Genomic DNA, 27,189 nt, shown 5'->3' with positions numbered 1-27,189 from the left:
ATTAGCCATCACAAATCCACCTCTTGTCAATTTGATACCCAATTGCATCTCCTTGTGTCATGCTTAAATTTCAAATGAAAATAATGGCAAGGTCATAATTCCATCTAACATGATATAACTGTCCTGCACACAATCACAAATGCATTATATATCTTAGAGTAGGTGGTAAGCTCCTTGAGGAATGCTTAGTCCTTTAGTATCTCATAACCTAAATATGATAATATAGATTTACAACACTTAACCACTTAACATTTATCTTAATTACATATATTTTTAAAATATCTATCTATTATCTATCTATCTATCTATCTATCTATCTATCTATCTATCTATCTATAGCCCCAGCTGTCCTGGAACTCACTATGTAGATCAGGCTGACCTTGCACTTACAGAGATCTGCCTGCCTCTGCCTCCTGAGTGCTGGGATTAAAGGCGTGTGCCACTACACCTGGCCTATTATTTTTATTTTATGTATATGTGTGTATTGCCTGCATGTAGGTAAGTGCACCTGAAGGTCAGTAGAGGCTGTTGGATTTTGGGGCCTGGAGTTACAGACAGTTGTTAGCTGCCATGTGGGTGCTGAGATTCAAACCCGGGTCTTCTGCAAGAACAACTAGTGTTCTTAACTGCTGAGCCATCTCTCCAGCCCCTTAATTACATATTTTTAAAAAATGAAACAAAATACAAATACCTGCTTAGTATATGTGTATATGTGCACAAGTATATACTTAACCAAATAGGACAGAAACACTCCTGTTGATTACAATCCTCATTTCTGCAGCTGTTCATGTGGCTTCAGCTGATATTTATAACTGCCTTCCTCTACTACCCATTCTGTATTTCCTCTACCATCAGTGAACATCTCTTCAGGTTTTGTCTCTTTCCCTGGAGGAGTGACTCACACCTTCATCCCTGAAGGATCTGGACTATTTGTTATCCTATTTGGATTGGGTTGTTGCAGTTTCCCATTGACCTTAATCACAGGACATGGTAGAACCAAAAGACACCCTAAGGAATCTCCTACCTTCCAGACATAATGTTCCTTACCTCCATTGTGGAGAAACAATTTTCCCTTGCTAGTCTGGACCAATCAGCCCTCTTAATACCATTATTCCTTTATTACCCTGTTGACTTAAGGGCATCAGAAGCCCAAAGTGGCCAAGGGGAAGTCTTAGCTTCCAGTTTAATGGAATGTTGTATCTTCTGGCAGAAGCATTCCTCTGCCTGGAACCAAAACTTCTAGGCCATCAGAGCACAAAGTTATGGGTACTGGAAGCAAAAATTTTCCTAGTGGGTCACTAGGGGTGATAGTGAATGGAGCCATTCTCACTTCCACCCCTTGATTCCTAAACCCATGAATCCTGACTAGAGGAGTAACAGTACCATGTATTGGACCCTGATTCAATGCATATACTGCTTTTTGGAGGACTCTGCCCCAGCCCTCCAGGCTGTTGCCACCTAATTGGAGCTGTAACTATGTCTTTAAGAGGCCATTCCACCATTCTGTCAAGCCAGCTGCTTCAGGATGCTGGGGAGCATATTAAGACCAGTGGATTCCATGACCATGAGCCCACTGTCAAACTTCTTTGGCTATGAAGTGAGTTCCCTGGTCAGAAGCAATGCTGTGTGGAATACCATGACCATGAATAAGGCATTCTATAAATCCCTGGATGGTAGCTTTGGCAGAAGCATTACATAAGTGTAGGAAAGGTAAATCCATAACCAGAATAAGTGTCTATTCCTATAAGGACTATTCCTATTCTATCCCTCTATGATGGAAGTGGTCTAATGTCAACCTGTCACCCCGGTCATACCAGGGAATAGTGCCATATTGGGGGTTTAACATTGGTCTCTGCTGTTGTGCACCCAGCAGCAGCTGTAGCCAGGTCAGCCTTAGTAAGTGGGAATTTATGCTGTCAAGTCCAAGCATAACCTCCATCTTTGTCACCATGGCCACTTTGTACATGGGCCCATTGGGCAATGTCAGGGATAGCTGGAGAAAGAGGCTGACTGTCCACAGAACAGGCCATCCAGTCTACTTGGTTATTGAACTTATCCTCTGCTGAAATCACCTATTGATGAGCATTTACATGAGATATAAATATCTTCACATCCTTTGCCCATTTGGAGAGATCTTCTTCTCCAAATGTCTTTTACACCAGTTTTCCAGCCATGGTCCTTACAAGTCTGACCACACAGCCAAATCATTGCCTACAGCCCATGAATCAGTATGTAATCACACTTACAGTCATTTCTCCTTCCAAGAAAAATGCATGACCATATGCACTGCCCAAAGTTCTGCCTACTGTGAAGACTTTCCTTCTCCAGTGTCCTTCAGGGTTGTTCCAGAAATTGCCTGTAATGCTGCAGCTGTCCACTTCTGGGTGGTGCCTGTATAGTGTGCAGAACCATTCATAAACCAAGCTCTAGTCTTCTGTTCCTTGGTCAACTGATCATCGGGCACACCCCATGAAGCCATAGGTGCATGCTTGAGCACAAGAAGGCATCGGAACAGAATAGGAACTACAGGCATTTGGGCAACTTGCTTATGCCCTCAGGGCCTGCTTAGGCCCAATCATGTATATACCACTTCCATTTGATAATGGATTGTTGCTGTGCACATCCTACTTTATAGCTTGATGGGTCAGATAACACTCAGTTCATGATGGACAGCTCAGGTTTCCTGGTAACTTGATAGCCTATTGTCAAATGTTCCAGTTCCACTAAGGCCCAATAGAAGGCTAAGAGCTGTCTTTCAAAGGGAGAATAATTGTCTGCAGATGAAGGTAGAGCCTTACTCCAAAATCCCAATGGCCTCCACTGTGGTTCCCCTGTGAGGGCCTGCCAGAGGCTCCAAACAGCATCTCTCTGTCTCTGCCACTGACAAGCACATCTACTCCTGTATATTCCGGTCTGCTGGGTCATATGGCCCAAGTGGCAGAGCAGCTTGCACAGCAGCCTGAACCTGTTGAAAAGCCTTTTCCTGTTCCAGGCCACACTCAAAGCTAGCTGCCTTCCAAGTCACTTGATGCATGGGTTGTAGTAACACACCCAGGTAGGGAATGTGCTGCCTCAGAATCCAAAGAGGTCCACTAAGCGTTGTGCTTCTTTCTTGGTGAAGGGAGGATCCAGGTGCAACAACTTATCCTTCACCTTAGAAGGAATATCTCTACATGCACCACACCACTGAACTAGAAATTTCACTGAGGTAGAAGTCCCTTGAATTTTGATTGGGTTGTTTCCCATCCTCATGTGCATATGCTTTACCAACAAGTCCAGAGTGGTTGTTACTGCTTGCTCACTGGATCCAGTCAGTATAATGTCTTCGATATAGTGGACCAATGTAATATTTTGTGGAAAAGATAGGTGATCAAGATCCCTTTGAACTAAGTTATAGCACAAGGCTGGAGAATTAATATACCCTTGTGGTCAAACAGTAAAGGTATAGGTTACTTAGGATATTATTGTGTGTTGCTGGAAATAGCTTCATTTTTTTTCTCTCACATGACAGGCCTGTGTATATTTGAAAGTCCCTTTTTCTCTGGATTTTCTCACCCCAGAATCTTTTTTAGGTTCCTCAGCATTTGTATGATTTCTTGGATTTTCAGCTATCCCAGTCATCCTGAGTGACCGTCCCTCGCCACATGCACACAACTCTCTAAGTAGGAAATGACATTGATTTTTCTGTCTTTGTCTTCTTTTTTAAAAAAACATTTATTTTTATTTTTATGTGTATGTGTATTGCCTGCATATAGATAAGTATACCTGTGTCGTGCAATGCCTGTGGAGGTCAGAAGAGGGCTTTGGATCCCCTAGAGCTGTAGTTATGCGTGGTTGTTAGCCATCATGTGGGTTCTGGGAACTGAACTTGTGTCTTCTACAAGAATAACCAGTGCTCTTAACTGCTGAGCCATCTCGCCATCCTCCTGTCTTTGTCTTCTTTTAAACCTGGGTTTACTAAATATATTTCAGACCTTTTTCTTGAGAGTCAGAATTTTTTCTAAGTAGTGTTGACTCTGTTTCCTCCTGTTCTTGACACATCTACTCCTGTATATTCGTGTCATTTGCTCCTTTATTGTTGTAGGTCTGCTGTCTCATTTTGTTTCATTATCTGACTTTGAACTTCTGTTATAGTGAATTAGGATCTTATGGGTCCTGCATTAGAATGAGAAACTCTTATGAAGAAACATCTTTAGCTGTGTCCTTCCAAATTGGGCTCTTATTTTTCATTCCCTTCTCCCCCATGTGTACATAGTTGCCATTTGCTTCATCTTGGTTTCTGTAGTAGTCTCTCCTGATGGTCTGTTTGTGCTGACTCAAGTGGGGTGACTTGTCTGAAGGGCTGGCCAAGCTTTGTTCTGCCTCTATTAGAATTTAAGGATTTCTTCTGAGATTCTATTAAAAATTCTCTTTGCACAATTGGATGAGGATAATATACTTTGAGCTTTGGTTATTGCTTTAATCCACCCCTGATGTCTTCATCTTAAAAGAGTCAGACTCACTCTCCCTATGTCGTTCCTTTCTTCTTAGCAGCCATAAACACTAGTCATGGGTTAGAAGAGGAAGAATATAAGGAAACTCCCCTTTGCTTGCTTTTCTGAAGACAGGCAGGAGGTGGGGGTGGGTGTCAGTGTGTTTGTGTGCTCATGAGACTTCTCAGAATTTTCCTGGCTTCCGTATGATTTCTAGGGTTGACTAGGAACTATTTTTGTTGTACCTCTGCTTTTGTTGTATAGTACTGTATAATTGCCAGTGTTTGAAGTTTGTTATTATCTTTCTTTATTTGATGAATATTATTGCAATGCCATGTCCTATGGCCCTGCCCCCCCTCCCTTGTTCTTTCAGTATTGAGTAGTCAGTCTTCATCTTAATACCAGTCATCCCTAGTGGCTTTTGTATTTCTGCACTTAAGCCACGTCTTTCCTGTTAGGACCTTCTTTAGTGGCAGGAACCAAGAATGATGTCTGACTTCGGCCTCTTCTAGTGTTTACACTTCTATAGAGAATGTACCTCATCTCCCCCCTCTCCTCTTAGTCTCTGTCTCTTTCTGTCTCTCTCTACATCTCTCTGTGTCTTTTGGTGGAGAAAGAGTTCACTGTTGAGAGGTGGAAAGCAAGACCAGTAGGCTGGGAAATCTTTAGACTGAGCCTAGGTGAGGATCTTACACATTCTCAGTCTTTTTTGTCCATCTCAAACTATCTTTCCCTATATTAACTTCATTTGCCTCATTCATAGTGGATGGGAAGAAAAATTCATATACTAAGAAATTAGATTGTAGGTAGATTGTAGGTAGTTTAGATTGTAGATTTTGTGGCTTCCTCCCCGGATGCCAGAAGAGGGTATCGATTCCCCTGGAACTGGAGTTATGGATAATTCTTAGCTGCTATGTGAGTGCTAGGAAGCAACCCTGGATCCTCTGCAAGAACAGCCATTGCTCTTAACTACTGAGCTATCTCTGTAGTTCCAGAGCAAGAGTTTTTATACATGTTGAGAGAAGTTGAATAGACATAACAAGTAGCTAACTGAGGCCTCCTTTTTTCTTATTACACAATTAAATTTCTGTTCTGAAGACAAGACACATGATGTGACTAGTAATTTGGAAATATTTTTGCTTAGGTCATTATTAGGCCTTAGTAAGAGTGTGAGGCCTGGTCCTTCCCCAACTTTCTTTACAGCTGACTTGGCATCTCATGTGGTGCTCTGAGGTTTTAGGCTAGACCACAGGGCACACTCCTGGTTTGTAGAGCTAATCTTGAGTATAAGTATTTACTCTTTAGCACAGAGATAGAAAGATCTACAAACAAGAGTCCCATGTCCACATGGAGTTAGCTATTTTAGAGATGGTGGTCACATGTTTCATGAAAGGCGTCCTGTGTTTCCTGAGTAATGTTCTTTGTAACTCCTGATCACTAGGATTCTGTACCCAATAGTATTTTTGTCCTGTATGTGGATATTTGGAAAGTTTAGTATAAATCTCTCTTCATCTCATTAAGGTGCACTAGCAAAAAGAAAGTGTTACCTTTTACCAATAAATGCTATTATATGACAGTGAATGAATTACCTAGGGACTCTTTTATTTTTGAAAAGAAGAACCTAAGATTGTCTGACTCTTGAGAGATGCTAAATCTAAGATGATAGCCTACTAGCTTAATGCTGTGGCCTTTTTGGGGGGCATTGCTCATTCTCAGTTATTACCAAAAGATAGTGAGGTGGATATGACATGTGTTTATTGAGTGTCAAGTCTGATTTCAGGAAGTGTTGATTGCTGGGCACAATGGGACACCCTGTAAAAGAGGAGGGTTGACTGAGGGTCTGTTAGATATTTTATACCCAGTTAGCTGTTAGGGCTATGGTCACCAACAGATTGACTTCTTCCTACAAGTTCACGGTCTAGTGAGTAAAACAGTATAAATGGAACATCTATATCTTTTTCATTGAAGTGTGATGTTTGTCTATCAGAGGGGCTAGGCCTAGTTTTATTCATTTAAAAATGCTGGAGTTTTTCTTTTTCTTTCAGATAGTACAATAATAAAATTCTAAGTAGAGGGGCTAGAGAGATATGATTCAGCAGTTAAAAACACTGGCTGCTCTTGCAGAGGACCTGGGTTCAATTCCCAGCACCCACATGGTGGCTAACGACTGTCCATAACTCCAGTTTCAGGGGATCCCCTGCCTTCTTCTGACCTCCTCAGGCATTGCATGACCTGGGTGCACTTACACACATGTAGGCAATATACTCATACACATAAAATAAAGCTAATAAGTATTTTTAAAAAATTCTAAATAGAGCTGGGCGTGGTGGTGCATGCCTTTAGGGAGGCAGAGGCAGGCTGATCTCTGTGAGTTCAAGGCCAGCCTGGTCTACATAGTGAGTTCCAGGCCAGCTGGGGCTACAGCGAGGCTCTGTTACAAAAAGACTCCCCCCACAAAAAAAAATCTAAGTAGAAACTTCAGCTTTTTTTTCTTTTGAACTTGTCAAAACCACAAGTTTACTTTGGAGAGTGGGCATTTCTAATCTTCGAATGTATTGCATAGTTCATCCAAATTAAAACTTTACAATGGGCTGGGTGTGGTGGCAGAGATAGGCAGATCTCTGTGAGTTCCAGGCTAGCTGGAGCTACATAATGAAGCCCTTGCTCCAAAAAAAAAAACAAGGAAAACAAAAATTAAAACCTTCACAATTTCTGGAGACTGAAGAGATGGCTCAGTAGTTAAGAGCACTGTGCTGCTTTTGCAGAGGACCCGAGTTCAATTCCCAGCCATATGGTGGCTAACAACTGTCTATAACTCCAGTTCCAGAGGCCTGATGCCTTCTTCTGCCCTCCACAGGCATTGACACACGAGTGCACTTACATACATGTAAGCAAAATGCCCATACACTTAAAAAATATGTTAAAAAATTTAAAAACTTTACAGTTTCACATTTGTCAACATTTATTGAAAATTTTTTTTACTCTTTTTTGAGATGAGATCTCACTGTGTTGTCCAGGTAAACTTAAACTTAAGTGATCCTCCAGCCTCAGCTCCTTAAGTAGCTGGAACTAGGCATGCACTAGCATGTCTTGTTTAGGCATTGCAGTTTTAAGTTAATAATGCTAGCTAAGTATGGTGATGTATGTCTGTAATCTCAGGACTTAGGTTGGGGCATGAGGATCAGGTATTCCAGATCATTCTCAGCCACAATAATAAGGTTAAGGCCAGCAAGGCTAAATGAAAATCTGTATAAAGAAACCAAAAATAAATAAATAAATTTGTTAATTTGGGTTGGGAGCATACCTAGCATGTACAAGGTTCTGGGCACTGGAAAAAAACAAACAAACAGAAATTATGCTACTTTTGAGTTACCTAAAAGGTTCTCTCCTATCTAAAAATGGATGAATTGCTGGGTGTGGCGTCGCACGCCTTTAATCCTAGTACTTGGAAGGCAGAGGCAAGCGGATCTTTGTGAGTTCAAGGCCAACCTGGTCTACATAGTGAGTTCCAGGATAGCTGGGACTACAGAGAGACCCTGTCTCAAAAAGACAACAACAACAACAAAAAAATGGATGAATTAATATAGAGATGTAAGAGGATTGTGAGGAGGTTGAATCTGGGCAAAAGTGTTTGTGTCTGGGCAGTGCTGAGCATCTGTTTTGTTTATTTTGACTCATTGTTTGCAGTCTTTCTCTGAAATGTATTGTCCTTCTGAAAGGCAGAGCAGTATCTGCTCTGCAGTGTGCGTCCAGGTCCTTGTCTATTTCTACATCAAACATTGTTAAGGTCAAAGCAGGCTGTATCTCCAGGTACTTACCTTTAATTTCTCCTCTACACCTTGCTTCTCTTCTTCATTGTAGGTGACTTCTGGGGGGACAGAAAGCATCCTGATGGCCTGTAAAGCTTATCGGGATATGGCTTTAGAGAAGGGGATCAAAACTCCAGAAATGTACGTATGAGTGTCTGTTTTCCTCTGCAATTATCTGTGGGCTAGTGCAGTGTGAACTGAGACCAGCCTGTTTCTCTTCCTCCTGTCACGAACCTGCTGCGGCCCCAGCTCTCTTCCTTATCCTTTACATCTAGTAGACTTCTAAATGGAGAAGTTGGTTATTAGTACAGACCATTCCCTATCCCAGAAGTTTATACCTGGTACACACTACAAGCAAGAAGGACATCCCTATTCTAGAGGTGATAGTGAGAGGCCCATGTCTTTGAATCATGTAATGTTAATGTATCTGGGGCCCAGCTATCTTATTATACTTGAATGGAATTTCTGAAGTATCATAGACCACTTCAGCTCCTCCCCTGAACATTTCCATCTGAAAGCTGTTTCTAAAAGGAAAAATTTTAAAATAATCTGAGTTTTACTTACATTGCTATCTGTGGACATAATTTTGGTCTTTGGATAACTTTCCTCTAGACTGTCTCCTGTATGACTTATACTACACCGTTTGGGTTAATATTGTTTCTGCAAGTGTGAATGATGAAGGAGATTCTGTTATACTTGTTCTCAAGCTGTGATTCTTTCTTAGCCTAGAAGAACAGACCAGGCTGCCATTTTCTTCATATGTTAACCTTTGATGCCTGGTACTTACGTTGTAGAAATTTTTTTTCTCCCTTAAAGGGAACTCTACTGGTAAGAGTCACTAGGGAAGTCTGCAGGCAAATATATACTTGTGATTCTGTTTCCTCTTTGAACATTATTTGAAATACTATTTCTAACCATGTAGGAGAAACAGATTTTAGTTTCTTACAGATTGTGATCTTTCAGGGCTGGCAGGCCCAATTGTCCTGTTGCTTTTGTGTCCCAGCTGGGCAGTCTTACTATCTGCTGATGTGTGTATGCTAGCGTCTTGCTTCTCCTTGAGGTCTTTTGGATGGCTAGCCCTTGGGAAACCCTGCCTTACATAGTCTCATCTGAACCCTCCGTCCAGTGACTTTTTCCTGTTAGGACCAATTTATGCTTTGTGTCACTATATGGAATAGTTTTCCTCCTTGTTGCCAAAATGACTTTTTTGTTTACACCAAGAAAACTATATAAGCATGATACTCTGAGGAAAAATAATCGTAACTTTACCTGGTGATTTCAATTGCTGCTGTGTTCTCTTAGATCCCATTGTACTTTTGAGTTTCATTGTCTTCTCTTACACCATCCTCTAGTGTGGCTCCCGAGAGTGCCCATGCCGCATTTGACAAAGCAGCCCATTATTTTGGAATGAAGATTGTGCGTGTTGCACAGAACAAGAACATGGAAGTGAATGTTCGGGTAAGTCCTCTGGAGGTATGAGGGTGAGTTTGCCATGTTGACTGCCTCCAGTGTTACACAGATGGGCTCTTCTGCTCAGACTGCATCTAGTGGAAGCATCTAGTGGAGCATCTAGTGGAAGCCAGAAGTGTGAGAGACAGCACTTCCCAGATTCCTGAATACCAAGAGGTGGATGATCTGGCCCCTAACTTGAAGAGCCATGTTTTACTTTTAACACCTTTACTTTATTCTCTTTATTTGTAAATTAAGTGTGACTGAAATTTCCCCAAGACTCCCTTTGATCAGCCTGAAGTGATACATGTTTTTATGCTCCATATATATGTAGAGGGATTTTCTCATTTATTGAAGCTACTTACTACGTCATTTGAGTTCACAGACTGTTAGGTTAAGTCAGTTCTTACTGTATCACTGGCAGATTGTAGGTCTGAGACTCATGGTTGGCTTTTTTGCCTCCTAGCTTATTGTTGTTTCTGTCATCACAGAGGTTGCTATATTGCTCTCAGGCAGATTATTTTCATGAATTTGTGTGTTCCCTTCTGTGTCCTGCCCCATAGCAGAAGAGAGTCTTCTCCTAGGGTGCACAGGCCTAGTGGCACTAGTGTACCTGAATTCTAGGCCAGTGGTCCACATTGCTCTCATAGCAAAAGATAGGAGGTATTGTGATAGAGATTCTCATTTTCCTTAAACTTTAAATCCCTAGGCGATGAAAAGAGCTATTTCCAGGAACACAGCCATGCTGGTCTGTTCTGCCCCACAGTTTCCTCATGGTGTGATAGATCCTATCCCTGAAGTGGCCAAGGTGAGAGGTTTGGGCTACTGTGACACACAGATTAATATTGCTATTTAAAAATAGATGTAATGGGGGCTAGAGAGATGGCTCAGAGTTTAAGAGCACTGGCTGCTCTTGAAGGGGACCTGGGTTCACCTTCCAGCACCCACATGGTGGCTAACAACCATCTATAGCTCCAGTTTTAGGGGATCTGATGCTGTCTTCTGACCTCCATGGATATTGTATACATATATTTACATACATTCAGACAAAACACTCATACACATTAAAAAAAAAAAAATGGATGTAACAGTATAGGACTTTGAGAATAGAACACAGGATCTTCTTTGGGAAAGGGATAGTGCATAACCCAGGCCTGCCTATACACTAGGTATTTTGAGGGAGTACTGACTTTTAGATTCACATCAGGAAGTAATATGCTTTTAGGAACATGCCCATCATACAGTGACTAAAGCAGGGTCTTTCCCTCCAGATAGTTGTTTATTTTGGCTATTATCCACAAAATAAATCAGCTCTGCTGTTAGGTAGTAGGAGCTTAAGCTCATTTAAATACAAAGCAGATACCACATTTCAGATGGGTTCTTTTGAAGGCTAAATATACTTGAAAGATAGGCCTTCATTAGAAATGCCAACAAGAGCCATTTGAGGGCTAGGGTTGTAGCTCAGTTGGTAGCATGTACCTCAAACATGCATGAAGCCCTGGGTTCAATCCTCAGCACCCCATAAAACTAGGCATATAGCATATGCTTGTCATCCCTTGGAAGGTGGAGGCAAGAGGATCAGAAATTCAAGGTCATCTTTGGGCTACATAGCATGTTTAAGTCCAGCCTGGGATATATGAGACCCTGTCTTCAAAACAAATAAATATATAAATAGCCACTTTTTAATACCTGGGAGATGTAGTACAGAATAACCCAACTTTCCACCCGCATCCTGTGAATGTTTTATTTATATTCTCTTATGTTGTTCTTTTTAACTAGCTGGCTGTCAAATATAAAATCCCTCTTCATGTGGATGCTTGTTTGGGGGGCTTCCTTATTGTCTTCATGGAGAAAGCAGGATATCCACTGGAGAAACCATTTGATTTCCGGGTGAAAGGTGTGACGAGCATTTCAGCTGATACCCATAAGGTGAGCTAAGGAAGTGACCAAATGCTGATAGTTGTTTATTTTAGCTATTATCCACAAAATAAATTGATGAAAGCCTTAGTCTCCCACACATACACACCAAAGTATAAACTTAATCTGACCCTTTGCTGTCACCTAGTCAGCCTTCAGGTAATGGGTTATAGTGTGGTGATAATAAGGTACCTCTTACCTTTGTCTCATACTTCCAAAGAGGATTTCCCTATTAACTTACTGTAAAGAACTAGGACTCTTGTGCCAAAGGCCCCTGAAGCCTTGGGGTTATTGGAGGTGGTGAGGGTTGATGCTAGAGTCCAGGAACCTGAATGAGTACTTATGGCAAGAGTACTTGGAATCCATACCTGAGAGGGAAGCATCACAGAGACCCTAGTGTGTAAGCAGGAGTTACTGTGTATGGCAGGTGCTCTGGACAGGACTTTTAGACCCAGCTGCACTCTCACCTCTTTGCTTCTTTCCTCAGTATGGCTATGCCCCAAAAGGCTCATCAGTGGTGTTGTACTGTGACCAGAAATACAGGCGCTACCAGTTCTTCATAGGCACAGATTGGCAGGGTGGTATCTACGCATCTCCAAGCATGGCAGGCTCACGGCCTGGTGGCATCATTGCGGCCTGTTGGGCCACCTTGATGCACTTTGGTGAGAACGGCTATGTTGAAGCTACCAAACAGATCATCAAAACTGCTCGCTTCCTCAAGTCAGAGTATGTGTGGAAGACATGATTCTGCCTTGTCTCTTGCTCTTTTTCTTAGTTGGTCCAAGGCATCTCTCCTCCAGGTGGCACACCCTTTGTCCACCTATTGTCTCATGAGAAACTGGAGTTTAGGCCAATAGCTCACAAGATAGTGCTGGTGGGAGGAGACACTTTCCTTCTGTGACTTGGGAGTGGGGTAGACCGTGAAAGCCAGTGATTCTGGATGGAGTTTGGGCCTACAGACATTTCTAACATTCTGTCTGGGACTCTGGTCTCTGTAAGAACCACTGATCCCAGCCCGGTCTTGATATTGTAGAAGACAGGAAGACTAAATAAAGCCTTAGGATAGTGGGCTGTGCTATAAGGAAGATAGGACAATTAAAATGAGGACCAGAGGAATGTATGTGGTTCAATTTTGTTTTTGTTTGTTTACTTTCAGACTGGAAAGCATCAAAGGCATCTTCATTTTTGGGGATCCTCAGTTGTCAGTTATTGCTCTGGGCTCCCATGATTTTGATATCTACCGACTCTCTAACATGATGGCTGCTAAGGGGTGGAATTTTAACTGTTTGCAGTTCCCACGAAGGTATGCTTGGGACCTTTGTCTTTCGCTTCACTCCATGTCCTGGAGAGTTGGAGTAATGAGGTCACCTGATGTAGAGCCCAGCACCTTGGTAGCAGCTAGAGTTCCTATACATAAGGAACAAGACTGTTAACTTTAAACTTCCAATAGAACTGGGTATCAGCCTCCTGAGATAAGTGGTTGGTTGTGAGGTTTCCCTCTGTCCTTTCTCTAGCTTCTGTACTTCGTGATCTGTCCTGTACACAGCCATCAACTTGCTCCTATAAGATAACTGAATAATGCTTATTTAACTCAAAACCCCAAAGTCTGATCATGCAGGCCTGCTGCTATGCTGTTCAATATGCTTTTCTAGCCCAGTCTTCCATGATTTAAGTTTCCAGTCTAGCCAGATAAGCCTGTCCTGTAGGTCGTTGTCATTGACAGCCCCATCTGCACTTTTCCTTTTCCTCTTCACAATCCTATATACCTTATTGTCCAAGGTGAGTTAGTTTCTTCAGGACAGCGAAGTCCTTCAAGACACCAGCCATATGTTCTCTCCCCTTTAGGGCTATCTTCTGAGATGAAAACCTCTTATTATTGGTCACATGATGAAAGGAACCATCATTGATAGTTTATAGGGGCAGGGGACAAAACAAGCAGCTATGTTCATTCTCGTGGAATAGTTCTTGGTCATGTTAAGAAGCCTTGCTCCCACCCATGCTTGGAAACCCAGGTATTTGAGAGCCTGGTTCCTAGAATGGGGAGCAGCAATGCTATGAAAAGGCAGCTAGTGCATACCTCTCCTGGGGCTGTTGTATTTAGGGCATTTTTCTTATTCAGGTCCATCCAACTCTTTTTCTCCCACAGTGTGCATTTCTGCATCACATTGGTACATACCCGGAAGCGAGTAGCAATCCAATTCTTAAAGGACATCCGGGAATCAGTCACACAAATCATGAAGAATTCTAAAGCCAAGACCACAGGAATGGTAAGAACACTAAACTACCCTCCCACCCCTTTGGAAATTCAGGGGTGGTGTCAGACCAAGAGTCTAGTCTGTTCTTGCCTTTGCCTTGTCTGCACAGACTCTCTGCTGCTCCTGATCCCCATTCTCCTATTGTTAGGTATGTCAAATGAAATGTGCTACGTGTAGAGTACCTCATAAAACTGAAGCTACTTGAAGCAGGGCGTGGTCTTGACACAGAAAAGACAATGAACATGTTTGCTCTCGATTTTTTTTTTTAAATAGAAAATCCCATAGACTAGTTCCTTTACTTTGAAAGGCAGACTGGAAAGTACCTGTGAAAAACGTCTTATGGCAGCTGCTTTTCTAATGGACACATGCCTGGGTGGGGTGCGCCTGCACAGTGCCTATACCCATGATCACTAATAATGCATCTTGGTTGGATTTTCAGGGTGCCATCTATGGCATGGCCCAGACAACCATTGACAGGAGTATGGTTGCAGAAATATCCTCGGTCTTCTTGGATAGCCTGTATAGTACGGATACTGTGACTCAGGGCAGCCAGATGAATGGTTCTCCAAAGCCCCGCTGAGCGTGGACCCTTGCTAGTTCCATGGACTTCCAGCCTTCAGATCTCGGTATTTGGAACTGGCCGTGCACGATTGACATCTGGACCTGCTCCACAGAGCACAATATGATAGACCATAAGATAGCTTCAGCCTCAGGACTCCTGTTCCTCCTTTTGTGGCTTTTAATTTGAAGTCCCCTGAAGGATAATGAATTGCCCTGGTTATGAATGTCACCCTAAGAATTGTTTTAACCATGTTCTTCTCTAACTTCTTTAGCACTCATCTTCACTTAATCATTGTGTGGCAAGCTCTGATTGATCCTGATTTCTGAGGGGGAAGTGTGAGATAGCAAGAGGGGTTCTCTGCTACCTTAGGTGGATGCTGCCAGACGGGAGGCATTTATGAATTGTGTTCCCCAGATGGGTATTATGTGTATCCCAAGCAAGAGGCCATTTCAGCCTGTACTTCAGGGGGTGTTGTTTATCTCTCAGAATCACTTTCATTGCAGCTTGTTTTATTTTTCAGGACACAGGTTGACCAGATCATTGTCCCCTTTTTTGCATAACTGGAGCATATCCTCTTGGCAGGGTTTGGAGTGCTCCCTGTCTTGGGTGCTTAACTGTGGTTGCCACTGTCTTTGGAGATGCCCGTTTGCAGTGGCTCCCACTGATTTCTTCCTGTTTCTGAAGAGCAGGAAGAGAATGTGTTCCAGAGAATTTAGGACTTTGTGGCAGTGGTGCTGCCTCTCTGAAGTGGCAGTCATCAGCTCAGACCTAAGCCCTCTCCTGGAGCAGATGAGTAGAAACCAAACCCTTTTTCCATACCTTCTTGAATAGCAGCATAGATGAAAACCCATATGCACATATGGGTGGTGGTCCTCCCCTTCCCATTGCCTTAAGCCATCATGTAATGAGAATATATTTGCCTGATGGAAATGCTCCACAAGTGTCCTTGACTTGCCCTCAGTGGATGTGAAGAGGTGCAGGACACTTTCCCATCAATGTGTTCTTCCTGCCTCTTCCCCTTTTTTCAGCTTCCAAAGGTACGATGACATTTTAGCTTTAGGTACTGGATGTTCCTCAGCCCTGGCTTTAAGGGAACAGCATAGGATAAGAGAGGTATTTTAGAGTAAGAAGTCCTGGCCACAGCCATTACACCTGGGGCCTGGGATTCCTTTGGAAAATTAGTTGCTCAGGGTAGTGCAGGGACAAGACCAAACCCTCTGTCCACTTCCTGTTTGCTTCTCCCTTTTGGGAGTTCCAGATCTAGGCTGAGCTATGGTCCTACTCTGATGATATACCATGTGCCTTTCTCTGCAACAGTGTATAGTGTGCATATTCCTGACCGAGGCCCCAGTGGAAGTGGACCAGTCTTTGAGGTGTCTCTGTTTATAGGAAAGAACTTGGGACAACAGGCTGTGTTCCCTTCCCTTCTCAGGGACTCCTGAGTATACAGCCCCTTGCGCTACTATTCTCCAGCCGTGCTCATTGGGAATGCTGGCTGGGAGAGCCAAACTACTGGGCTTTCCTCACTATCCCCGGAAAGTGTTCTTTAACACTCTCTTGACCCTGTAACTGACTAGCTGGCCCATGTCATTGCAGGGCAGATATGGGGAATGTGTGTTCACTTCCTGTTTGCTCTGTAGTATGTTGTGGGGCTCAGGGGTACTTGGTGGTGGTGTATGTCACAGAGAGGTAGAGTTCTTGAGCTCATGCACTTCAGAGGCTGACCTGACCAGCACCTCTTTAAGAGTAGTTGTTCAGTGTCGTCTCTGGTTCTCCAGTGCATCACATTGAGGAGGCCCAGGGACCCAGAGCCACTTAACAGACACCACTGTGACAGCAGTGGCTAAAATGGAGAAGCTGATCCTCTATAGTCTCCTCAGGACCAGACTCCTGAGCCACTCCCTTCCTTTGTGCTGTGACAGCACTGGTGCCAGGGGTGATGGTGTTTTTCAAAGGGACCTACTGTAGCCACTTTAATTTATAACTAGGAACCTTAGTGTGACTTAACATTTTATAGGCTTTCATTTTGTGTGTGTTTGCCTGTGTGCATGTTGTACCTAGCCTGTGGCAGGAGTGGGTAGGTTGTCCTCATGGTATCATGTGACTAGCAGGTACCACATTGGCTTCTGCGAACACTGCACTGTCTTATCTCTGCATTAGAAGTAGGGTAGTCCTGTGAATATACTGCCATATCACTTTTAATATTACCAGTTTTATACTTGGAAAATGGTACTTGCCTCTCTTTAATCTGTTTTGTCTTCTAACTTCTCTGCTGTCTCCATGTCCCCATCCTAACTGCAATAAGTTTTCAAAAGCAATTGGATAATTAAATGTCCCAAACTGTAATCACTGGATGGTTGCATTCATTTGTTTACTTGGTACACAGAGATCACAAATACAGTCAGAGCAGTGTCTGAATGTGTGACTGGTGAGCAATTGCCTCCATTGGTGAAGTTGTGTGTGACCCTGACACAACACCAGCAGTAGTATCCCTCATTCCCAGGCACTTAAGCAGGTATCTCTCTGCACTAGGAGCTATGACCAGTTCTTTTCAGGGGTGGGGTCTTGAGTCCTGGTCCTTAGTTTGTAGAGCCTGGGCCCTGACCACCTCCTCATCCTCTTCTGCCTGAACATACTGAAGGATTGAGTTACCTAGGTGATTGCTCTCCAAGTGGATGTGTGACTCTGTCTGACTAAAGGACAAAAATTTAGCATTTGGTTTGGAGACTGATAATGCTAATGCGTAAGTGCTGGATGTCACATTCCATTCTGAATAAGAAAAGAGAAGGCTTTCCATCCTTCAGGTAGCTGAGCTTTTAACCATGTGTTCAGCTCATTCCAACTTTGCTAGAATGAAGGCAGTGAATACCATCTTTGCTGAGTTTCCTGCCAGATGGCCCAGCTTCTTGATTACCAGTAAGATGGTCATCCATATACCCTAAGGTTGTCACCAGTACACCCTAAGAAAGAGGCAGGGTATGTTTGCCTAGGTGGGCCTGGCTGAACTCACAGAGTGGCTGGGATGCTCATGGCTGCATAACTGTTTGCCTTCAGTATGGTCCTTGATGGCACTGAGCTGCCTCAGTTGGACCCCATGGTGACAGAAGCAATGACAAGCCTAATAGGAGAGTCACCAACTATAGCCTGGACAAAAGTCAGGCCTCAGCAGCCTTTTTTCTTTTTTCCCTTGTACTGGGATTAAACCCAGGACCTTGTGCATGCTGGGCAAGTGCCCTACCACTGAGCTGTGCCCCCAGCCCTTTGTGTAATTTTTATTTTGCAATAGGTTCTCAGTTGCCCAGACTGGCCTTGAATAACTGCTCCAGTAACAAATAGCCCATCAATCTCTCTGTTGTACCTTGTGTCCTCTCTGTAGAGTAACAACAGGCAGGTAATGTGATTCTCCTGCCCCAGTCACCCAAGTAGGTAAGGTTCCAGGTCTGTACCCAGCCCAGCTTGACAGCCTTTTCTTGTTATCTCTGGCCTTCCTTCCACTTGTGTTTTCATCATCTTCTGCTTAGTGCCCTCTCCTAGAACTTCAGTTACTTAGATTCATCTGATAATAAAGTTCTTTCTAAAAGGTGTTACCTGTCTTTTTTTTTAAGGCAATGTGCCTCATACAATTGTGGTGCCACCTAGCTTTGGCATTTTCAACCCTTGATCCATGATATATGAAACAGGAAGGCCATACAGCAACATAGCCTGGGCCTCCATGTCTGGTCCTGAGTTGTCAGAGCTAAGCACACTTGGAAACATTGCTAGAAGCGAAACAAATGATGCTACTGTCCAAGTCTGGCTGATCTTGACATTAAGCTGTGTGGACAGATATCCATCACATTACTTCCAAAGACAGCCTGCTCATTTCTCAGTGCCAGTCTCTGCTTCTTCCAGCCCTACGGGGACCAACTTACCAGGCTGATGGGGAAGTGCTCTAGGCCAGGGGTCATGGTGAGGACTACCGGGGAAGGGCTGCTCTGTCTGCCTTGTGGCCTGAGGTGCTGAGTGGCACACACACAGGTAAAGGTGAGAATGGGTTTGGCACCTCTTCTCATCCTGGACATTTTCTGCCCTTGAGAGTTTCTGGCTAGGGGCCTGACCTGTGTAAACAGGTCCTTATGTGCTCTGGTAGCAAATAGCACATCAATCCCTGTGCTGTGCCTGGTGTCCTCTCTGTAGAGTAACAGTAGGCAAGCTCTGAGCCCTTTGCTGAGACTGAGAATTGCAGCTGTCAGAACTGGAGGTCTCAAAACCTTGCTGACATCGTAGGTAATGTACTAGACTTACAGTATATTGGGACTGTCCAAGTATATTGGGTAAGGAACGGGCTCCAGTGATAACAGAAGCCAGGCTGACAACTGGAAGAGCATTTCCAGTCTAGAACCTGAAACCCATAAAGTCAGGGAATGACTCACATCCCAGCTCAAGGCAGTCAAAAGTAGTTCTGTTTGAAGGATTGGTACCCTTTTTGCTCTATACAGGCTTTCAATTGATTGAATGAGGCCCAGCCATATTAGGGAAAGCAGTCTACTTTACTAGGCTCCAATTCAAAAATTAATCTCATCCAGAAACACCCTGATACACCTAGAATCGTATTTGACCAACTAGGTACCTTATGGCCAAGTCAAGTTCATACAAAAACATCGATGACAGCAGCAGAGAAAATGTGGCTGCAGACTGCCTTTTTAGATGTAGGTCCCCATGCTCTGCACATGCTTCTCTGTTTTCCTGATGCCCCTTGGTATCTTGGGACTCCTGCTCTGGTCTTTGAGGTACAACTTGGATCTTCCCTTGTCACCATTAGTCACTTCTGCGTCCTCTTAGTTCATTTTTTATCTTGTCATCTGGGCATCAGCTTAATTTGTCCTGTCTGGTAACAGTTGATAGAGTTTTTCTGTCTGATTCACCCACATGATAGTGAACCTGAAGACAGAGTCTACCCCTCCCTTTCCCCCAGCATCTTGAGCTGGCTTTGCTGCCTGCAGACAGTGCTTCCATTCAAATGCATTTGGGTTGAGGATAAAGCTCTTGTTGGCCTAGCATGTGCAAAGCCCTGGGTTTGATACCCAGAAGCCCCAAAAGAAAACAGAACAAAACCTCCTAAACTAAACAGTTAACTCCAGTTTGGTATGACCTGTGGAAAAGAAGTTTCTAGAGCATGAACCAGGTAATACCATAGTTTTATTGAAGGTATAAAAGCTCATGTGTTTCCATAACACAGGATGGGGCTTGATTTAGGACCTGAGGTCTGAGATAGGACTTTATTTCATGTACTATCACAGCTGCTTGGGGAATGAACTAGAAAGGGAGCCAGGTAGTCTGGGAAGAAGGTTACTGCTGCTGGGACCCTGCAGAGAAAGGGCGAGTTTGTTCATTTTAGTGTTACAGCTCCAAGGAGAAGAGTGGCACCAAAAGAGGCCTCAGCTCTGCTGCTGGCAGTGATGCTGGCATCTTTCTACACAGGGACTCACTCCTAAACAGAGGGGGCAGCAAGTGTCAGGGACCCAGGGTTTCCAGTTCCATCACTCCTTCCCAAGGCATGCAAATTAGGGCAGGTCTATGTCATGGACACAGCTACTTGTTCGATGAAGCTGGCTAGGTTTATGTCCCGTTCTGATAGGCCTGCACACTCGTGGGTGCTCAAGGTGATGTGGACCTGAATGGGAGAAAACAAGAAATTAAGGGGCTGCCAAGCAAGCACCACTGAAGAGCAAGAGAGCCAACAGGTGTCAGGCTCTGCTCTGCCAGGGATGTCAGGATAGTAGCTGGTCACTAGACTCCCTCCTGGGAACAGTAAGCCACTAGTCATTGCTAGGGACAGCAGCCAGTCATTATCATCTATCTTGGGAATGGTATCTAGTCATTACTATCCCTCCAGTGGACAGTAATGGGTCACTGCCACCTATCCTACTGCTTTCCTGACAGATCTATCCAATGGTGAAAATCTGACTTAGCATCTACATATCAAGAGTGATCAAGAGCTAAGTGAGATGTCTCAGTGGGTAAGGGTGCTTACCCAGTGAGATATCTCAGTGGGTAAAGGTGCTTGCCAACAAGCCTGATGACCCCAGGACCCACATAGTGGAAGGAGAGAACCAACTCCCAGCAGATTATCTTCTGACCTCCACACACACACAGACCACAAAATATCAAAACCCAGGCTCCCTTCTAGCCCAGGCTCCCGTTCTTTGACCTCAGATCTCTGGACTATCTTCTTAATCCAGACTACCTTAATCCTCCACCTTAGTTTGTTAGACCTTCCACTGGCTGGCCCCACCCCACCTTGCCCTTAGCCTGCTTATATGCCTGCCACACTGACCTGCCTACTATCCTGATAAGTATACCATACACCACTCATCAAAGAAGCTTCTTTTTGCAACAGATGGAGGCTATTACAGAGTTCCACAACTAGTCCCACACAGAGACTGAGAGATGCTCAGCCCTAACTGACATATCTACAGTGGAACCTTGGCACCTAAGGCTCACAGAACATAAAGAAACAGGGTAGAGAGAATACTAATAACAGCCATCAACTCTCACCAGCAAAGCTTCCTCATACAACAGAGTATGGTACACACAGAAGGCCACAACTGGTCAAACTTTAGAGAATAAGAAACTGTTGAGTGCATGTCCCTTGATATAAGATTCATTCATCCATGAGACCATTGCAGAAGACGGGGCAGAAAGATTGTATGAGTCAGGGTTGGTGCATGAACATAAGGGAACAGGCTTTCAGACCTCTGGAAACTTGCTCAGATGAACTTACAATAATGGTGTCAGCATGCACAAGACCCATGCCAACTCAATTAGACAAAAACCCAGCATAGAACTGGGGAAATGGGTAGCAGGCCCCAACTCTAGCTGAGGAAGTATTGACAACTGATTACTGCAGGGTAAGGGCGCGTAGATCTTCTTTAAGGGAGCACCTCTAGATAGGCTTACTAGACTCCAGTGGATGAACTTGCACCAAGGGAATTCTGGGTATAAGTGTTTGACCTGATAGGACTTAACATACATGACAGAATGCATGAAATCTGGTGGGGGGACTATGGGGGATGTGTTGGGGGGGTCTAAATTTGATTAAGATCTATTATATGAAATGCTTTATGCATTTTTTATAACTAAAAAAAAAAATCAAAACCCAAGGTGGGCTCCTAAACATACCCAAGGACTTCATGTTTTTATAAACAGTCCACAAAGCTCTTGGTACAAGCAGGCATTATATGACTGCTTCAGTTTGTTAAGCAGACAACCTGATCTGCTTGCTTGCTCTGATGTCTGAGCTTGGTTTTATTGTTTTCTCATTCTTCCATACCTTGAGCATAAAGCTGTTAGTGCTGTTAATAACACTCCCTTCTCCCCTCCTTGCAGCCATCCCTTCCTGGGTTTTGCCTTCCTTATTTTTATCTATTTTTAAAATTTATTTTGTGTGGATGAGTGTATTGCCTGCATATATGTAAGTGTACCATGTCTGTGCAATGCCTGCAGAGGCCAGAAGAGGGCATTAGATTCCCTGAAACTGGAGTTATCGATGGTTGTTAGCTGTCATGTGGGTGCTGGGAGCCAAACCTGGGTCTCTGAAAGAAGAGCAAGTGTTCGTAACTGCTGAGTTCTCTGTCTAGCCTGGGTTTTACCTTCTTAATGTCTAGCCATAAGTATCTCAGAGTGTTTTAATTTGTACTCCTTTGATCTGTGGTGAGACTGGCTGTTTTGTGGGGATGTCTATATTGGTTCCAGGAAGAAGATGGACAGAATGAATGAATATCAACCTGTGGGTGAGAAGGGCCCATAGTTCCAAGGGCCCTCAGGAAGAGCTGGGGTTTTCAGAGATGGACAGGTGCAGGGCACAACAGGGGATAGCCTCACCTTGTTGTACACATTAAACCACTCAGGGTGGTGGTCCAACTTCTCAGCCTGCAGCGCCACTCTTGTCATGAAGCCAAAAGCCTGGGGGAATAAAGGAAGACCTGGGTTAATGTTCTAAGAGGGACTCTTGGGTCCCTTGGTTACAGCCAGTTAAGGCCTAGCTGCAGGAGGATGGTCTAGCTTCCCTCCAGGGAGATCCAGAGATCTAGTAGTCTCCCCTGTCACATCCTCCCCCTGGGTCTGAGGCCTGAGTGAGAGGTTGTCTCTGCCACAGGAAGAAGGACTTTTTCCTCTTGACCTTACTTCTACAGCCTCCCCAGTGCTGGGATTATAAGCAAATTTTACCAAGCCTGGTGATGGACAGCCCTATCAGCAGCACCCCTAACAGTGCAGAAGGCATAGCAGGTTAGAGTCCCGGCCAGTCTTTTGCTATTTATTACAGTGCCTTTAGATGGGCATGTGTTCCCTTCCAGATCTGTCTTCCAAAGACTGTTCCTAAGATTCCAGGAGGGGAGGGTCCGTGGTCCTTCCTCCTCCACTGCAGCCCTTGGAGAGCTCACTTCATAGGAAACTTGGCAAGTGGATTTCACCTTGACTGGCAGGACTTGAACACATGGAGTGTGGTCCTGTCAGCCTCCCTTCACATACCCTGTTGAAGTCTTTGAAGTGGAACTGCTTAAAGATGGCATCTCGGCCTTCTAGCTCATTCCACCCCACAGCCCTCAGGTTGGGCAGCAGCTGGTCCCGCTCCTCAGCACTCAGTCGGTGTGCCTTACCAGCCTAGAAAAAGGAAAATATGTTCCTTTTATAGGTCAAGAGAGCACCCCAGACCTTTGGACATGGTGACCTGCAGTGGGCAGTAGGCCTTTAGGTCTCCAGGGAGGTGCCCTGCCAGATGGAGTCTGGGCTGAATCACTGATAGACTCTCAGATCCTGGTTTTGGGGTGGGGGTGGGGGAGTGAGGGTGGCATGGTGGTGGTGGTAAATGTAATGTGTGTATGCAAGAATGTTTAGGGGGTACATATAAGTGTGTGTATGCAAGAGTGTATGTGTGCAAGAATAGGTGTGTGTAGGTATATGTGTGTGTATATGCAACAATGTGGGTGCATCTCTGAATATATGTGTATGCAAGAATATGTGTTTGGGGAGTATGTATGCAGGAATGTTTGTATATGTGTGTGTGTATATAAGAATGGGGGGGAGATGCATGTATCTGAGTGGGTATGTGTATACAAAAAATGTGTGTTTGTGTGGGTGCATGTGAGTGTGTTGTATAATACATGCAGGAATGGGGGTGCGTGTTTATGTGTGTGTGTATATAGGTCAGAGGACAACCTCAGTGGTCATTCCTCAGGCACTGTCCACCTTGTGTTTATTTGTTTAGTATTTTTGAAACAGGGTCTCTGTGTAGCCCCAGCTGGCCTGGAACTCACTATGTAGACCAGATTGACCTGGATCTCACAGAGATCCACCTGCCTCTGCCTCTTGAGTGCTAGGATTAAAGGTGTGCTCCACCATTCCAGGCCACCTTGTTTTTTGAAACAGGGTCTCTGGAACTCACCAAATAGGCTAAGCTGGCTGGCCAGTGAGCCCCAAGAGATCCATCTATCTCTGCCTCCCCAGTGCTGGGATTAACAATCATACACTACTACACCCAGCTTTTTAAGAGTTCTGGGGATGGAACTCTGGGACTCATGCTATCTCTCCAGCCCCACTCCTGCATTTTATACCTGCCTCAGAGGCAGAAAATTCCAAAGGAAGTGGAGTGCAGAGAAGCACTTCTCAGCCCCCAAATCCTTACAGAGCTCCCACTCTCCAAGTAGGTGCCACCATGTTTAATAGGAAGTGAAAGCAAAATTCAGCCTGGAGGGAAAGTGTTACAATACACCCTTCAGAAAGGTGTCCCCACTGTTCAGCATCTATGTTCCACCCCTACACCCCTTCTGTAACTTTCAGATATATTAAAGAAGAAACGGGCCTACATGGAGGGGCCATAATGGTTCACAGTTCCCTCGCCCATCCTTAATCAGTGATGTTACAGGCAGGTCTTCAAGGTATGGTCTCTGCCTGTGCAGCATTTCGGCTAGGTGAGAAAACCAGCATTTCAAACATTTCCAAGTAATTCTTAGCCACTTTGCAGTTGACAGCCATGGGCACTCATATAGGTGCTCCATCTTGCCCCTATGTCAGTTTCTATCTCTAGCAGCTTGGGAAGCTGAAGCTAAAGAGCCCAGTTCCAAAGTGAAAGTACTTTGTCCATCCCACTGTTCCCAGTACCCCATCCCATTGGTCTATTGTGCAAAGTGCCCACAGGGCAGTAGCTTTAAGTGTACACCAGGCTAGGCCTCAAGTGGACCCTGGAGACTCACAAACTCACAAACTAGGGTCAGTTCTAGGGGGCTCTGGGACCAGGAGCCTAAGGAACTAGGCTTGTAAAAGAACCACCCTGGACAGTGAAAACCTAATGACAGGGCTGGGGGAGTATGAGGGAGGCAAACTGAGCTCTGTAGGCAATAAAACAGCCAAGACATCCTTGTTGGCAAAGCTGATTCAAGCCCCTGTGTTTTGCCATTTACCAGCCAGGTGGTCCCACTTGGCTTCGTGGGTAGAGTGCTGAGAACTTCTGAACTCAGACCAAGAGATGCCAGTGAAATACCCTAGTAAGCTGTGTCTGGGACGAGATGGCTTGTGACAGCACTGGGCTAGCATTGGGGACCACAGAAGCATTGCAGTGCCGTTTTCTGTCTCCTGTGTGCTCTCTGAACTGAGGGGTTCCAGCTTGTCCCTTTCCTGACCTTGGCTAGGGTTGGCTGTAGAGACGACAGCAGAGATCCACATTGTGGTCAATAGGAAGGTCTTTCCAGAGCTGGGTCTTTCCAGTGCTGATAAGCTGGTCCCTTGTAACCAGGCAACCAGACGTCAGCAAGGCATCAGAAAGGGGTAGTAGGTACAGGTTAACTCCTGGTGGTGGGTATGTGTGCCTGGGGGTAGGGTGGCTTGCTCCTCAGCGTTTTCTAGAACCTCCCATTTCAGACCCACAACCCTGTGAACTGAGGTCAGAGGGGGAAGGGCCGTGTTTGCTTAGTAAATCTCTGGCCGCATGCAAGGAGGGGTTACTGATTATCCAAGCCTATGTCTTTGGGGCCCCAGTATCCCTCCCAAACCCACAGCTGCCGAAACGTCCTCCCATCCCTGACTGCTTCCAAGGAGGCGCAGAAGCCAGAACCATGCTTTTGGTTATAGCTGTGGGGACTAGCGGCTCCAGGGTGCAGCTTTCAAAGGCCCTAAGACACTTCCACATTAGGGCAGCTCAGCCTACAAGAGGGATGTTGCTGACCCACCACTACGCCAGCGCAAGGCCCAGAATCCAACTAGGCGCTCGGGTCGGGCTGGAGGTTGGGGACAGCATCTGAGTGCAGAGGGCTGCGCCCCTCCAGCTTCTCCACCCCAAGGGGCAGTAAGCCCGCAGGGCCAGGACTGGCGCCTTCGAGCCCCTCCTCCCTGCCACACCCCACCGGAGCGCGCCAGCAGGCTGGGCCTGGGAGTCAGGAACAGGCCAGGGCTTCAGTCTCCAGGCCCGCCGCCACCTCCCGTCTCTACCCAGTGGTGACCTGGCCCTGCGAAGGCTCTGCAGGGCTCCACGCGACCCACAGCCCCGTTCCTCTGGACCAGAGCCCGCTTCCTTTCCGCTCGCGTCCCCCTTCCCGCTAGGCTCCAGCCAGACCCCTGCACTCACCATGTCCGGCGCCTGCAGCAGGTGGCAGCGGTGAGCACCAGCGCAGCTGGGCTTGCTGGAGGCCACTCTGGGGCGGGGCCGTGATCGGGCCGCCACGGGTTAATGATTACCGCGCAGCCCTCTTCTACCAGTGCCCTTCTAGCGCTTTCCATGCGTGCCCTTGTGCATGGCTGCGTGTGCCTCCAGAGCAAGGGCTCCGGCACCATGCTCTGCCACCTGCCAGCTGGAGGACTTTGGGTGCTAGACTGCTTGACCAATTGTTTTTAAAACAAAAGAAAATACTCAGCTAAAAGTGACACAGAGTGAACTGCACGTATTTAAAGTTTAAGGTTGAGGGCCCTGCGAAGGCTTTGCAGGGCTCCACGCGACCCACAGCCCCGCTCCTGAGAGATGGCTCAGTGGTTAAGAGCACTGACTGCTCTAGAGGACCCGAATGCGATTCCCAGCACCCAAAGTGGCTAAGAACCGTCTTTAATTCCAGTTCCAGGTGAATCCAACGCTCTCTTCTGACTTCCAGGTCATTGCACGGCACAGGTGCACCCACATACATGCAGGCAATACACTCCTACACATAAAATAAAAATAATGAAATATATATATATTTTAAAATGTAAAGTTGAAACTGTCCTGGTGGGAGCAAAAATATTCTATAGAGACCCTGCGATCCCCACATCGACTCAGACTATTGAAACAATGTACCCCAAGAAACTGGAATTTTCTGGTCTGTCTCATGGTGGTAGAAGGGAAAGGCTGAAGCTTAGGGCCAGCTAGAGGAGGAAACTTGTCTCCTGGAAAGAGACTACTCTCAATTCTGACAACTTATCAGACCATCTTTGGGTGGAGGAGAGACTGGAACTGAGACAATAGTGGGTTAGTGATGGGCATGGCCACACTTACACTGGGACTGCTTAGGTATGCATACCTCTTGCAAGAGGTTTAAACCCAAACCTCATGTCAGGGCCATGAAGGTGGACTTGGGGGTCACAGGACCTCTTTACTTGTTTCTCTTCCCAATGTGGCCTTATGGAATAAATTCCCTTTATTTTCCACTATGCTTTTAAAACAGTTTTGAAGCTGTATTTTTTTTTTATTGTATGTGCCTGTGCTGCATGAGTTTATGTGTACC

The 27,189-nt window shown here is 45.1% G+C and overlaps 2 protein-coding genes across 3 annotated transcripts in view; one reads left to right on the top strand and one right to left on the bottom strand.

Annotated features, from left to right (window-relative positions):
- Sgpl1 (sphingosine-1-phosphate lyase 1) overlaps positions 1 to 17,149 on the top strand; it is a 61,114-nt gene extending 43,965 nt beyond the window's left edge. For both annotated transcript variants that reach the window (XM_008836656.3, XM_008836655.3), the window contains exons 8-15: positions 8,334 to 8,422; positions 9,634 to 9,739; positions 10,440 to 10,538; positions 11,510 to 11,659; positions 12,135 to 12,373; positions 12,804 to 12,950; positions 13,794 to 13,914; positions 14,342 to 17,149. In XM_008836656.3, the coding sequence (XP_008834878.1) occupies positions 8,334 to 8,422; positions 9,634 to 9,739; positions 10,440 to 10,538; positions 11,510 to 11,659; positions 12,135 to 12,373; positions 12,804 to 12,950; positions 13,794 to 13,914; positions 14,342 to 14,482 (1,092 nt within the window). In that variant the 3' untranslated portion in view covers positions 14,483 to 17,149. The remainder of the gene's footprint in view (positions 1 to 8,333; positions 8,423 to 9,633; positions 9,740 to 10,439; positions 10,539 to 11,509; positions 11,660 to 12,134; positions 12,374 to 12,803; positions 12,951 to 13,793; positions 13,915 to 14,341) is intronic.
- A 2,473-nt stretch (positions 17,150 to 19,622) lies between these two features.
- Positions 19,623 to 26,215, bottom strand: Pcbd1 (pterin-4 alpha-carbinolamine dehydratase 1). The gene is made up of 4 exons (XM_008836653.3): positions 26,064 to 26,215; positions 22,976 to 23,107; positions 22,328 to 22,408; positions 19,623 to 20,117 (listed from the first exon to the last, which is right to left on the bottom strand). Exons 1-4 carry the CDS (start codon positions 26,064 to 26,066, stop codon positions 20,019 to 20,021), a joined length of 315 nt encoding a protein of 104 aa, XP_008834875.1. The 5' UTR covers positions 26,067 to 26,215; the 3' UTR covers positions 19,623 to 20,018.
- Positions 26,216 to 27,189: the final 974 nt, after the last annotated feature.

This window comes from Nannospalax galili, unplaced genomic scaffold (genome assembly GCF_000622305.1).
Source record: "Nannospalax galili isolate Female #2095 unplaced genomic scaffold, S.galili_v1.0 scaffold1437, whole genome shotgun sequence".
Classification (NCBI taxonomy): Eukaryota; Metazoa; Chordata; class Mammalia; order Rodentia; family Spalacidae; genus Nannospalax; species Nannospalax galili.
Note: the sequence above shows the minus strand (reverse complement) of the source record. Positions and strands in the feature narration are given on the sequence as shown.

What these genes read in the sequence shown, in the direction of transcription:
- Pcbd1 (XM_008836653.3), bottom strand. An exon ending in ACTTCAAAGACTTCAACAGG is followed by an intron (nt 22,409 to 22,975) that starts GTATGTGAAGGG and finishes TTATTCCCCCAG; the next exon opens with GCTTTTGGCTTCATGACAAG. An exon ending in GGTTTAATGTGTACAACAAG is followed by an intron (nt 20,118 to 22,327) that starts GTGAGGCTATCC and finishes TCTCCCATTCAG; the next exon opens with GTCCACATCACCTTGAGCAC.